General features: G+C 38.9%; 1 protein-coding gene across 1 annotated transcript in view; it reads right to left on the bottom strand.

Annotated features, from left to right (window-relative positions):
• cul3b (cullin 3b) overlaps positions 1–15,524 on the bottom strand; it is an 89,541-nt gene that overhangs the window by 47,982 nt on the left and 26,035 nt on the right. The window contains exon 2 of the mRNA XM_059947496.1: positions 6,560–6,757. Within this exon, the coding sequence (XP_059803479.1) occupies positions 6,560–6,757 (198 nt within the window). The remainder of the gene's footprint in view (positions 1–6,559; positions 6,758–15,524) is intronic.

Genomic DNA, 15,524 nt, shown 5'->3' with positions numbered 1-15,524 from the left:
TGATGTTTGAATTTTCTCCCCATTTAGATAGTCTGCACTATTGTCCTCTTACCAAAATGCATATTATTAGTTTCCCAATACTGCATTCCACCTGCTACTATTTTTCTGCCCATTTTTCCAATTTGTCCATGACCTGCTTCAATATCATTGCTTCTTCAGCATTATCTAACCCTCCTACTATCTATGTATCATCTGCAAACTTTGCCACGAAGCCATCAATTCCATTATCTAAATCATTGACAAATGATGGGAAAATTAGCAGTTCCAATACTGACCCCTGAGGAATACCACTAGTCACTGGCAGCCAACCAGAAAAGGCTCCCTTTACTTTTACCTGCTGCCTCCTGCCTGTCAGCCATCCCTCCATCCATGCAGTATATTTCCTATAATGTTATATATTTTATCTTGTTAAGCAACCTCATCTGAGGCACCTTATCAAATGCCTTCTGAAAATCTAAGTAAATGACATCCATTGCCTCTCCTTTGTCACCCTGCTTGTTACTTCTTCGAGGAATTCTAACAGATGGCAGACAAGATTTCCATTTTCAGAAACCATGCTGACTTTGACTCCAAGTACCCCAAAACCTTGTCCTTAATAATGGACCCCAACACTTCCCAACCACTGAGGTTAGGCTAACTGGACTTTAGTTTCCTCTCTTCTATCTTCCTCCCTTCTTAAAAGAGTCCAGTCACATTTGCAATTTTCCAGTCCTCAGAGACCATGTCAGAATCGAGTGATTCTTGAAATATCATGACCAATGCATCCATTATCTCTTCAGCAACCTCTTTCAGGACTCTGGGATGCAATTCATCTGGTCCAGATGACTTATCCACCTTAAGATCTTTGAGTCTGCTTAGCACTTTTCCCTTGGTAATAGCAATGGCACTCTCTCCTGCTTCCTGACACTCACAGACCTCTGGCAAACAGTGTCTTCCACAGTAAAGACTGAAGCAAAGCACTTGTTAAGTTCATTTGCCACGTCTTTGTCCCCCATTACTACCTCACCAGCATCATTTTCCAGTGGTCCAATATCAACTCTCACCTCCCTTTTGTTCTTTATACAACTGAAAAAACTTACAATATTCTGCTTTATATTATCAGCTAGTTTGCGATTGAATTTGGCTTTTGTTGACATTAATCAACAGAGAAAGACACTTTAATGTCAAAGTGAAAAGAGATGTCTACAAATTGATCTAAATTTATTACAATTATTAAACAATAATTGACTGCATAATTACTCACCTTCTTCAAGTCAGTATTTAGTAGATGCACCTTTGGCAGCAATTACCACATTTAGTCTTTGTGGATAGGTCTCAATCAGCTTTGCACCTCTGGACACTACAACTTTTTTCCCCATTCTTCTCCACAAACCTGCTCAAGCTCTATCAGATTGCATGGGGATCATGAGTGAACAGTTCTTTTCAAGTTCAACCACAAATTCTCAATTGGATGGAGGTCTGGACTCCAACTTGGCCACTCCAGGACATTAACTTTGTTATTTTTTAAACTATTCCTGTGTAGCTTTGCCTTTATGCTTGAGGTCATTGTCTTGTTGGAAAACAATTTTTTTCTCCCACGTCACAGTTCTCTTGCTGTCTGCATCAGGTTTCCCTCTACCCTCACAAGCCTTCCAAGGCCTGCTGCAGTGAAGCATCCTCACAGCATGATGCGGCCACCACCATGTTTCTCGGTAGGGATGGTGTTTTTGATGTACGATGCATTTAGTATGATGACCAAAAAGCTCAATTTTGGTTTCATCAGACCATGTAACATTCTTGAAGCTGACTTCAGCATTTCTGGCAAGTTCTAGCCAAGATTTCACATGAGTATCCCCCCCCCCCCCCCCTCCCCAGTGGCTTTCTCTTTGCCACCCTCCATAAAACTGCACCAGGGTAAGTTGTTGTATGCAGTTTTTCCCATCTCAGCCACTGCAGTTTACAATTCCTCCACAATTGTCATAGGTCTCAGTGGCCTCCCTCACTAGTCTCCTTCTTGCACAGTCACTCAGATTTTGAGGATGCCCTGTTCTAGACAGAATTACAGCTGTGCCATATTCTTCCCATTTCTTGATGATTGACTTTACTACTCCAAGGGATATTCAGTGACTTGGAAATTTTCTTGTATCCATCTCCTGACTTGCTTTTCAATAATCTTTTCACAGAGTTGCTTGGAGTGTTCCTTCATCTTCACGATGTAGTTTTTGCCAGGATACTGACTCACCAACAATTGGACCTCCCAGATACAGGTATATTTTACTACAAACAATTCACAATCTTAGAATGCACACCATTTGATATCCATTTAACTATATATGTGATTTCTAAAACCAGTGGCTGCACTAGTGATGATTTGGTGTGTCATATTAAAGGAGGTGAATATTTAAACAATTATTTTGTGTTTTACATTTGTAATTAGATCACTTTGTAGAGATCTGTTTTTACTTTGAGACGAAATAGTCTTTTACTGTTGATCAGTGTCGAAAAAGCCAAATTAAATCCACTGTGATTCAATGTTGTAAAACAATAAATCATGAAAATTTCCGGGGGGTGGGGGGAGAGTTTTACACAATCTATATCAATAATCTGGACATGGGCATCAGGTGAAATGTATCCAAATTGCACAAAGTTAGGTGGTACTGTGGGCTCTAAAAAGAATGCAGAGGGGCTTCAGAAGGATTTAGCTAACTGAGTAGGTAAGTACATTGCAAACTGAATATGATGTTGAAAAGTGTGAGGCTATCCACTTTGCTAGAAAAGATAAAAGGTAGAATTTCTTTCATAAATAGCAAGAGACTGCATCCAGAGGGACCTGGGTGCCCTTGTACAGATATCACTCAAAGGTAATGTTCAGGTTAACAAGCAATTAGAAAGGTAAATTGTATAGTTGCTTTCATGGCAAAAAAAATTGAGAACCGGAGTGCCAATTGTGCGGAACTCTATACGTAGCAGCTTCTAGAATACCATCTAAACATGTGGTCTCCCAAACCAAGGAAGGATATATTTGGGATTGGAAGGCATGCACTGAAAGTTTGCCATGTTGTTTTCTGGGTTGATCAATTTGTTATACTAGATTAAGCAAACCAAACTAATACTCTCAGGAACAGAATACAAGGTGTCTCATGTACAAAAACCTTGCAGGGCGTAATGAGAGAGATGTGGAATTGGTGTTTTCCAGTCTAGGATTCTAGAACCATGGTTCAGAGTCTCAAAATAAAGTGTTTGCTTTTAACACAGATGAGATTAAAATTCTTGTTGTGGTGAATACTTGCAATTTGCTGCTGTATCGCAGAAAGTTGTAAAGAATTACAAACCCCATTTCCAGAAAAGTTGGGATATTTTCCAAAATACAATAAAAACAAAAATCTGTGATATGTTAATTCATGTGAACCTTCATTTAACTGACAAAAGTACAAAGAAAAGATTTTCAATAGTTTTACTGACCAACTTAATTGTATTTTGTAAATATACACAAATTTAGAATTTGATGGCTGCAACACACCTAACAAAAGTTGGGACAGAGGCATGTTTACCATTGTGTTAAATCACCTTTCTTTTTAATAACACTTTTTAATCGTTTTGGAACTAAGGATACTAATTGTAGAAGATTTGCAATTGGAAATTTTGTCCATTCTTGCTTGATATAAGACTTCAGCTGCTCAGCAGTCCGTGATCTCCGTTGTCTGATTCTCCTCTTCATGATGTGCCATACATTGTCAATAGGAGATAGGAGTGGCCAGGTGGCTATAATTGTCACAGTAGCATGACGGTTTCTTAGGCAGTGCCACCTGAGGGCTCGAAGATCACGCGCATTCAACAGTGGTTTCCGACTTTGCCCTTTACGCACTGAGATGTCTCTGAATTCTCTGAATCTTTTCACAATATTATGTACTGTAGATGTTGAAAGATTTAAATTCTCTGCAATCTTGCATTGGGAAATGTTCCTTTTGAACTGACCAACAATTCTCACAAATTTTGGCACAAAGGGGTAAGCCACGACCCATCCTTGCTTGCAAAGATTGAGCCTTTGATGGATGCTACTTTTATACCCAGTCATGATACCTCACCTGCTACCAATTAGCCTGCTTAATGTGGAGTCTTCCAAACTGGTGTTACTTGAATATTCTGTGCACTTTTCAATCTTATTTTAACTCTGTCCCAACTTTTATTGTGTTGCAGCCATCAAATTCTAAATTTGTGTATATTTACAAAATACAATTAAGTTGGTCAGTAAAACCATTGAAAATCTTTTCTTTGTACTTTTGTCAGTTAAATAAAGATTCACGTGAATTAACATATCACAGATTTTTGTTTTTATTGCAACTTTTCTGGAAATGGGGTTTGTAATAACCAAGTACACTCAAGATACAGACTGATGATATTTATAAATAACAAGCAAACCAAATGATTTAGGACCAGCGCAGAAAAGGTAACGATGGGAGTACTACTGCTTCTACTTTCATTTCCTGGAATTTTAATTATTAAAGCAACAAATTTGTTAGGTGTTTCCAATGCATTATGTAATCTAAGATAGACTAATTGTGGACTATACACTTTAACTTCAATGCTCCTTATTGTATTACTGATTCAAGACCAAGTTAACATAAACACTTTGCCAACAAGACCAGCAAACTTAGTAACCCGTAATCTGTATTCGTACAAATCAACTGTTGAAACAGAAGATTCTTCCTGGTATTTGCTACAAAGTAAGAGCACGGCAATTCAATTTCACAATGAATACTTGATCCCATTGCCTTTGACTTGGCCAAGGAAGGATTAGCACCCAACTTTAATTTGACCACTTGTTTTTTCTTGTGTGAAGTCTGAGAATAACTGCTCAAATTAACATTAAAATGTCCTCATGTTTACAAAAAGGAAGCCTAAGTCATGATTATATTCAAAAAGGACCTTGCAGCTGCTAAGAAAGCAGAATAACTTGTAGAGATCATCCATACGTTTGTGATTAGCAAAGGCATACATGCAACTAAACTGCATATTTGGTATGGAGTATACATGGTATATATTTGGTGTACGCGAGTATTTGGTATTGCGGCTAATGGTTAGGTCTCTTGGTTATTCAGTCTCTCCTTTCGCAGCTGCCACTTGCTCTCTGCGACACAGTAGAGGTCATTCTCATGAAGCACAGCTCCCTCTTGAACAGATTTCCTCCAGGCGCATCAATTGAGTGCGATGTCTTCCCAGCACGACATGATTTTCACAACACACCAATTACAGAAAAAAAACCCTTGTACTTAATGTTCATAGAAGTGACAGAGGCATTTGATGCTTTAGACTGTTAAACTCTCTGGCATATATCAGGACATGGCTGTCTTGACAAGTACTTATGAATACTGAGGCTACTGCATCATGGCATGCCAGCCACAGTAATCAGCAATAGTTCTGCTACACCACAACCCTTCAATGTCAGGACAGAAGTCAAACAGAGCTCTATCACTGTATCCATCCTATTGCTGCCATTCTTCACCTCAAGGCCAAGACCAGTCACAGGGAATTCCAATCGTGTATAGAATGGACAACAGGAAAAAAAATCCAGCGTATCCTAATGCCTTTGTCATTGCATATAGGGCTTTGGGACTTGTTTTGAATACAAAAAAGGCTCAGGTCCTATTATCACCAACCACCCAAACAGAAATTTATCCAGCCCTCCATAAAAGTTGATGATATCGCCCTTGAAAATGTTAATGACTTTCCCCACCTTGGCAGCAGAGATCGACTCAGAGATCAACCACTACCTGAGTAGTGTTAGTGCAGTCTATGCAAGATTAAAGAAAAAGTCTTTGAAGACTGTTATCTACATGTCCTAACCTTCTGGTGTATAAAGCAGTCGTCTTTCCTACATTACTGTATGGAGCTGAATCATTCACCACCTACATTAGACACCTGAAAACCCTGGAACAATACCACCAAAGAACCTTTTGAAAGATTTTGAGGATCAGCTGGAAGGACAGGTGCACTATACACTGGAGGAGGCCAACATGAACAGCAACTTCAACAGACAGGTCATGTTCTTCAGATGCTTAACTCATGTCTCTTCAAACAAATCCATTACTTCCTATTGAAGGACGGTCAGCAAGTCCTTGGTGAGCAATGGAAATGCTTCAAAGATAATATCAAAATCTGCCTGAAGAAATTCAACATTACATCCAAGACATAATAGGCATAATGTGCACTAAAATTATTCTTAATTTATGGACAGTACTATTCATACAATGTATCTAAAGTGAACTCAACCTTTACACATCATCACAAACATGAGAAAACACGAGGAAATCGGCAGATGCTGGAAATTCAAGCAACATACAAAATGCTCGTGGAAAGCAGCAGGCCAGGCAGCATCTATAGGAAGAAGTACAGTCGACGTTTCGGACTGAGACTGACAAAGGGTCTCGGCCCAAAACGTCGACTGTACTTCTTCCTATAGATGCTGCCTGGCCTACTGCGTTCCACCAGCATTTTAAGTGTGTTGCTTTACGCAATAGCCGCACCTTTGTTTACTTAAATTCCTCATTTTTACCCCTCTTCAAATACCTGACACACGTACCTTATTGATCAGATGTTCAGTTACAACCTCTCTTAGTCCAGTATATAATTTCTCACCATGTTTATGCAATACCATTGTATATGCATTCCTATAGAGTTCTTCAAAGCTGAGCCCACTATTATTTTTGCGCTGAATCTCTTGAATGGCATTCTTCAATAGATCCCAGATACTATTTACATACTTTTCATCCATAGTCATCTGTAAGAAAGAATACACAAAGTTACTAATTTCAAAAATCTCTCAGATAATTGCTTATTTCCAAAAATTGAACAAAACAGAAAAAAATGACTTATTTTGAAGACTTTTCTACTAGTCAGGGATCATTCACCATTACCAGAGTGGTGTGGTGATGGTGGTGGTGTGTTGGCAGAGAATGGTGGAATTGTCATTAGCAGTTTACCAGTATATTTTGGTAGTTTTTTTGAAGATATATAATACATCACTAGAAGAGAATTTTTCACATTGAGTAAAAACAATTAAGCTCGAGAATACATTAAAAATTGATGTTATTAGTAGACTGTGCAAAATGTCTAAAATTCAACCACCAACAATGATAGGTGAACAAAACAAATTATAGAATCACATGCAAACATCTACTGCAACATCCCAGACTATAGCACAATACATGAAGTCTATTTGTTTAATCAGTTCAAAACGCACAAATATATTAAACATCAAAAAGCTTGCAATTTTATAGCCTCTAATATAACAAAACATTCCAAGGAGTTTCACAGAAAACTTACTGAACAATATCTGAGAGTCAAAGGCACACATCTTCAGAATTCTTCAGAATAAAATCTATAATGAACCCAATTTTGTCATTTTCAATAGCTTAATCAGATCACTTCTCATTAAGTTTACCTTTTGCCATCAAGTTGCAAAATGCTTAAAGGATTAAACTATCAGTTATTCTTATGTACCTACACTGTTCTCCCCATATTGTATATATATTCTGTAGGTGTCCGATGAGCCAATAGAGGTAACCCAGTTGGGAGCAGAATCTCTCTAAGCAGGAAGAAAATTTTCTAAATTGTCTTTAATCTAAAATTGATAACTGCTTATTCTGTCAGATGAAACTTCACATATCAGTTTTGCTTAATCACTTTGCTTATTGAACCACATATAGATAATTTACTCAATAACATGGTGATCCGAAATTTTGTATTTTTGTAAAAGTGCAAGTAAAAACAGAAATGTTCTAGTCTTTAAAATTTTTATGTTGAAGTTAATATAGCATTTGCTATAATATTCAGTCAGTTGGCTTGATAACAAATCTTAACAATTTTTCCAAAATTAATGTTAAAGGAAAATAAAAAATAAAGTCAATGTTAAAAATGTGAAAAACAATGTGCTAAATTACTCAACAGGTTATGCAGCATCCATGGAAAGAAAAATATTTAATGTTTCAAGCTGAAAAATCGCTTGCCCAGAACTTGAAAAGACGTTGCAAGCTAGTCACATGTTGAAGACAAGATGTGAGATATATGGTAATCCCTCTCATTTGGCAAAGCCAAGATGGTATAGGGCAGGGGTCAGCAACCTTTACCACTGAAAGAGCCACTTGGACCCGTTTCCCACAGAAAAGAAAACACCGGGAGCCGCAAAACCCGTTTGACATTTAAAATGAAATAACACTGCATACAACGTTTTTTTTTGCCTTTATGCTATGTATAAACAAACTATAATGTGTTGCATTTATGAAATTGATGAACTCCTGCAGAGAAAACGAAATTACATTTCTGCATGCAACAAAAACATTTTGAACTCCGAAAAAAAGACGTTGGGTTGAAGGTTACTTTTAAGTAAAATACTCAATGTCTATTTGAGTCCTTCTTGTATTTATGAAAAACGCCAAACTTAAATTTGCCACCAGCAGCAAACCAAAAATAACGTCAGCCAGCTGTCAACCTGAAAAATAAAAGGACTATTTCACTGAACAATGAAAACATATGAATATACATAAAATAATAGGCAATTAAAATATTTATCATACTTGGTCAGGTTGACTCGCACCTGACAATGCAGTCGTATTCAGTAGGGATGGATCGATGCTTAGGGGAGTGACCGGGAAGGATAATGTGTTTTTTTTCCTCTCTGAACTCACAGAAGCGTTTCCCAAACGATGTTTGCATTGCAATGATTGCAGAATGTAAATACTCCGAATTTATCATGTCGTGATCTTGTTTGAACTCTCTCAAATTGGGGAAGTGAGACAATGTGCCTTTCTGTAGATCTCTGGCAAGCACTGTCAACTTGCGCTCGAATGCCAAAACATCCTCCAACATGTGTAGGGCTGTACGTCCTTTCCCCTAAAGAGCTGTGTTCAGGTGCGCTGTCATGTCTACCATGAAGTGTAGCTTTTCCAGCCACTCTGGCTGTTCCAGCTCAGGAAAGGTGAGCCCTTTGCTGCCCAGGAAAGTTTTCACTTCTTCCAGACACGCGACAAAGCGTTTCAGCACCTCCCCTCTGGACAGCCAGCGATAAAAACACGTTGTAGCGGTGTGCTACACGCAGTCAGTAAACTGCAGTCAAAGATAGCTTTATTCGAACTAAACAGCCTTGCTTTTAAGCTTCCCTCAACCCGCCCCCCTGTGGGCGCGGATGCTGCAAAAGACACGTACTCACAAACCCCCGTAGGCTATCTCCCTTAGCCTGAACGCTGGCTAATTGTGAGCCGGTTCCAATGTCGCCACAACGTCTTATTTAGATTGTACAAGATCACCATAATCTTCAAATTTAGAATTACATTTCAAAAACTAACAAACTAACATAAAATACATTTTAATTAAATACTGACCAATTATTTCCCAAAGCAACAGGGAGCCGCAGCACAGATGTAAAAGAGCCGCATCTGGCTCCGGAGCCGCGGGTTGCCGACCCCCGGTATAGGGGAATAAAATGTTAAAATCATCCAGTCATTTAGATAAACGGCAGTCAGAGGGATTAAAAATTGGAACAAAAGCTGATGACAGAGGGTGAGAATACAAACCAAAGAATATAAAAACTGTTTTTTAACTCCTCCTGTGTAAACAGGGAGAGACAAACTAAGACGATATCACAAATAGATGATTTACAGTTGAAATGGCTACCTCTGATTCAGACAGAGAAAGTGAGTTTCCTTACATTGCAACTTTGGATAATGAGCAAGTCATAGCCTTGCTCACGTGGATCCAAAAAGACAAGATACAATTCTTCAAGTTCATGTCAAAAGCTACAGATAGGTCAGAATGGTAAAAGGATGGATAATTAAAATATGGCAGGCGATCAGAAAATGAGTCATCCCTGATGACTGAATGCAGGTGTTTACAATACAGAAGTCCAGTGTTTCAATTCTCCAAAGTAAAAGAGGCCATATTGTGAACACCAAATGCAAGTGAATCACTGCCTTGTTTGGTTTTCAGGTTGTGCAGAGGAAAAAAAGAGTTAAAAAAAAAGGCGTAATTGGGATCTCCTAAGTAGGAAAATTCTGTAATAGGGATTGACTGGGAGACAGTAGGCCAGACCACCGAGTCACAAATGAAAGAGTCGCACCAAAATACTGAAATAGCAGAGAAAATGTGTTGATGGTAGAATCTGAACAAAGCTGACAAAGAATCCTTGCTGCATGCCCTTTATAACAAAGAAATCCTTTATTAATTCACAAATATTTTCACATTACTACTCCAGACTAAATTGAAAAATAAATGGAGCTCTGAATCAAAAATTTTATCTGCATGACTTGAAAACTTTCAGTATGCAAGACAGTGGTGGTTGATGAAGAGAATAATACCTTTAAACAAATTTTTGCATCTGCCTGAAAGAGTGGAAGATGCAAGTGTGTACAGTGAGAATAGTTCAGGATTGTTTAACATTTAATGTCATTCCCAATCCACAAGTGTAAAGGAAAATGAAAGGAAAATGAAATAATTGTTACTCTAGATCAAATGCAGCACAAAAGATAGAAAACAATAATAAAAAATAATATACACAAAATAGCTTATATACACAGATTAATTGTACGTACATAAAGTGATGCTGGACACAGGACTAGCTGTGCATAAGATGACTGACAGGAAATGATAAAGGAGTGGAGGTATCGTGGGGGTTGGGGGCATTGATCAGCTTTATTGCTTGGGGAAAGTAACTGTTTTTGATTCAGATGGTCCTGGCATGGATGCTATGTCATAGCGGCCTCCCTGATGAGAATGAGAGGAACAATCCATAAGCAGGATAGGTAGGATCCTTCATGATGTAATTGTCCTTTATCTGGCACCTTTCTATACATGTCCTTGATGGTGGGCAAGCTGGTGCTGTTGATATGCTGGACAGTTTAGCCTTCCTATCCACTGCAATGCAGTTTCCGTACCATGCAGTGATGAAATATGTTACGATGCTCTTTATTGTGCATCATGGGCACTAGACTCCTCAGCATTAAGGACATTTTCAAAAGGTGATGCCTCAAAAAAGCGGCATCCACCATTTAGGACCAAATCCCCGAGGATATGCCCTCTTCTCATTAATACTATTAAGGAGAAGGTACAGGAGCCCAAAGACACACAAAGTTTCAGGAATAGCTTTTTCCCCTTCTGCCAGATTTCTGAATGGACAATGAACTCATGCACACTAACACTTTTTTTGCTCCTTTTACACTACTTCCAGTCACAAGGGTGCCAGTGAACAATGATTTCTCAGGCGACATCATCCAGATAGTCAACTATTTCACCTTCTCTACACCTTTTACTTTTTTTTAATGTTAGTTGCATTTTAGAAACTGTTGGAGCCTATGACTTGCAGCTTGGCATTCAATCAAGTAAGTAACCTAGGGCTCTGACGTTTGCCAAGAAATTAAAGGAGAGGACCACAAGCATAACCTACCCTGAACATAAGACCGGAATCTGGGTTCGGAGCCATGATCGATCACATTTCTTGCTGATTGAAGCAGAGATTGAAACATCAAGAAGGCAAATGCAGAGGAGACTGGGTCGATCTCAACAATTTAGGTTGGAGGTCATTCCCTATGGGAAACTGTTGGGTCAGAGGTCACTCCCCAAAGAAGTCAGTGTCAGGTTAAGGCCCTGCAGGAGTGATTTCGAGCTGTTGCTCTTCTCGATGCTGATGGAGGAGGTTTGCGAAATTCCGAGATGTGATCATCAGTGTGGACTGCAGTTTATATTGGTCTCTTTCAGCTTTTCTGTGTTTTCTTTCTTGTTACCGATTCGGGTAGGGCATATACTGTGTTTTTTTTTGCACAAAATGATCTTGAGGGTTATGAGTTTGATGTTTTAGCTGCCATGTCCAGGTGGGCGATCTGTTAGTTTCTGTGCAAGGAAGAGGTTGGCGGGGGAGGAGGGCTGGGGTTTACGAGTTTTGTTTCTTTTTCTTTTTCATGTGGGAGAGGAGCCTCAACCACTTCCATGATTTTTCTGTATTTTATGGCCACCTTGAGAAGACAGATTTCTGAGTTGTAATCTGCATTTTTAAAAATTATACATTGCAATGTACTGCTGCTGTAAAACAACAAATTTCACGAAACCTGATTCTGATTCATTGAAGGATGCAATAAGGATGTTCATAGTCCAGCTCTCTGTCCTCCTCAGAAAGGAGAGGTGCTGATGAGCTTTCCTGAACATGTAGAATGTGTTCTGGGATCATGAGTTTGCGGGAGATATGCACGCCCGGGAGTTTGAAACCGCTCATAATTTCTACTTCGCTACCACCAACATAAAAAGGGGGTGAGTTCTCTTGAAGTCCATAACCACCTCCTTTGTCTTGTAGACATTTATAAAGAGACTAGTTACCTGACACTAGGGCTACGTCCACACTAGACCGGATAGATCTGTAACCGAAGCCTTTTCTCGTCGTTTTGACCCTCCATCCACACTGAAACGGCGGTTTCCTCCCCCAAAAACTGAGCTTTTCTAAAACGCCCTCCAGAGTGTGTAAATTTGAAGACACCAATTGGGCAGATCTGTGTGGACGGGGTAAGTGAAGATTTCTGAAAACGCCGTCACGTCATGAACAGATGGTGGCATTTCATTGTTTCCTTGAATGCAACTCCCCATACAACCTAACAATTTCAGAGCAGACGGCAACAAGACTGAAGTCAGAAGAATTAGAAATGTACTCACCAAATACTTTGACCCATAACTTACTGAATAAATAAGTATACTCACTTTGCCCTGTTTTTTGTCTTTGCTTGTATGAAGGAGGTTTACCTATTTATGCAAGTACTTCTCTGACAATAGATGTATAACAGCCTAATGTAACATTGTATGGAATTACAAGAAAACACTGATGCAGACACATTTTATATATTTAACAAGGTGCTTTATTAATGCAACAGAGTTTGTCAGTTTTTCAATGTTTGTCGTCAGCCGGGTCATACTGTCCGTGAACTCCCTGTTGGTTGCCTCCATATGGTCCACTACTTGTTATTTTTTAAATTTTAAGTCCTCCTGCGCAAGAGCCAACAGCTATCTGTCGTTTTGGCAATTTCCTTTTAAGTTTCTCTACTCTGCAACTGGACAAATGTCCACCAAGTCTTTCACGGCAAGATTCGACACCAAACATGTTGCTTGTTTTCTGTAGATGTGTCTTGCGCATGCCCAGTAGGAGGAGATTCACCCAAATACTCACTTTAATGTGGACGGAGGTATTTTCAAAAATGCCTGGTGTGGACACCTATCATTTTTACACGAAACCGGTGTTTTCAAAATTATCCGGTCTAGTGTGGGCGTAGCCCAGGTCTCAAGCTCTTCCATATCTTCTCTGTACGCCATCTCACCGTTCTTGGTGATGAGCTCCACCAGTGTTGTGTCATCAGTAAACTTGACAATGTGATTACTCATGTGTTTGACATGCAGTCATGTGCGAGCAGAGTGTACAGCATTGGGCTCAGCACACAGCCCCAAGAGGCACCCATGTACAGAATGATGGGAAGAGAGGCTGTGCATCCTGACTATCTGAGGTGTGTTTTTAAGGAAATCCAAGACCCAGGTGCACAAAGATGTATTTAGATTTAGTAGGAGTTCTGAATTGAACAAGCATAGCTTCCACTTGTGCTATAGGCACTGAAATAATGTTTTTTTCACCTGAATGAATGTCAAATTTCCAGGCATTGTTTATGGAAAAATAATGAAGCTACCTCTCCAAAAGTCCTCACTCCATGTTTTACTTCTTCTAACCCAATGATCCACATTTATATCCCAGCTTTTACTTAAAAATTCAAAGTTTCATTCTACAATGTTTGTCATTATGTCAGTTTTTCAGTTTCTATAACTTTACAGGTTAATATTGTCACACATTTCTGAAATACACATTCATGTGCAAATCTTTCCTAACCTACATTTTTCTATCTTACAGACCAATTCTAATTAACACACACTGCAAAATTTCATTTTCTTCATCTCCCCAGTAAATGAATATCTAAGTAAAATCAAAACAATAATTCAAAATAATAGGTACAGTGGAAACTTGGGACAGTTTTCACATTTAAGTATTAATCATTACATTTGGCAAAAATGATATTTGACATCTTCCTTCATTTCTTACTCATATTCACAATCATGGGTTTCAAATGAGTTTCAAACTAATTAGCCAGTAAATAAGGATGCAATTTAAAACTGAGAAATTATATCTTGGATGCCACACTTCCAGCCTCAGACTCTGAAACTGTCAATAATTGTGCATCTAATAAATATTTACAATAACTTTCTTTCATACTTTTAGCATCATACTTAAAAACAAAGGCTATTTAATCATTCATGGAAATTCTTGAAGAAGAGCAAACGAGCAAAGGCAGTCAGAAATTAGCATCTTATTTCATCTTCCCAAATGATTAAGCAAACATTTCTGGTCTTTAGTCTAAACAGCAATGAAATCAGCATCCTTACCTTAAGAGGAAGAATGTATTTCGAAAAAACAAATCAAGTACAAGTGCCTTGTAAAAGTATTCAGCCCCAAACCCTTTGTTCACATACATTAGTATTACAACCAGGGATTTTTATCTATTCAAATGAGAATTTTTATTTGTGAATCACATGCTTCCCCCACCACAGTAGAGCCCCCAAAAAATGGAAAATTGTAATGCATGAAAAACTAAAATTTCAAAACTGAAATGTCAGCAGTTCAAAAGTATTCATCCCCCTATGCTCAGTACTTAGCTGAACCATCTCAGCTTTTACAGCCAGTAGTCTTTTTGGTTAAGTCTCCATCAGCTTTGCACAACATGATGCAGCTAGAATAGCCCATTCCTTCTTGTAAAATTGCCCAAGCTAGGATAGTTGGGGAGCGACAGTGGGCAGTAATCTTGAGGTCTTGCCAAAATATGTTCAATTGGGTTAAGGTCAGGACTCTGACTGGGCCACCCAAGGGCATGAATATTTTTCATTTGAGTCCACTTCAAGATTGCTCAAGCAGTGTGCCTTGGGACATTGTCCTGCTGAAAGACAAACTTCCTCCCTAGTTTAAGCTTCCTGGCCGAGGCTAGCAGGATCTTTCTGTATTTAGTAGTATTCACCTTTCAATTAATCCTGACCAGATTTCCATTCCCTGTTGCTGAAAATCATCCAAGCACGATGCTACCTCCACCAAACTTTACCAAAAGGACGGTGTTATATAGCTGATATGCAGTATTAGAGCTGTGCCACAAGTACTGCTTAGTGTTGAGACCAAAAAGTTCCACTTTATTCTCATCTGACCACAAGACCTTCTTCCACATCTTTACAGTATCTTTTAAGTGACGTTTTGCAAATTATTTACGGGCAAGTATGTGTTTTTTTCAGCCAGGGCTTCCTCCTTGCCACTCTTCCATAAATAACCTTTTTGTGCAAAGTCTTAGAAATTGTGGAGTCATAAACTTCATCTCCAATCACAGCCACTGACTTCTGCAGCTCACTCAGAGTAACTGTTGGCAATACAGCAGCCTCTTACAAGTGTCATTCTTCTCCTGTGACCAAGTTTAGAGGGATGGCCTGACCCAGGCAGT

Source organism: Hypanus sabinus, chromosome 2, assembly GCF_030144855.1.
Source record: "Hypanus sabinus isolate sHypSab1 chromosome 2, sHypSab1.hap1, whole genome shotgun sequence".
In the NCBI taxonomy this organism is placed as follows: Eukaryota; Metazoa; Chordata; class Chondrichthyes; order Myliobatiformes; family Dasyatidae; genus Hypanus; species Hypanus sabinus.
The sequence above is the reverse complement of the archived record's forward strand: the minus strand, read 5'-3'. Positions and strand labels throughout refer to the sequence as shown.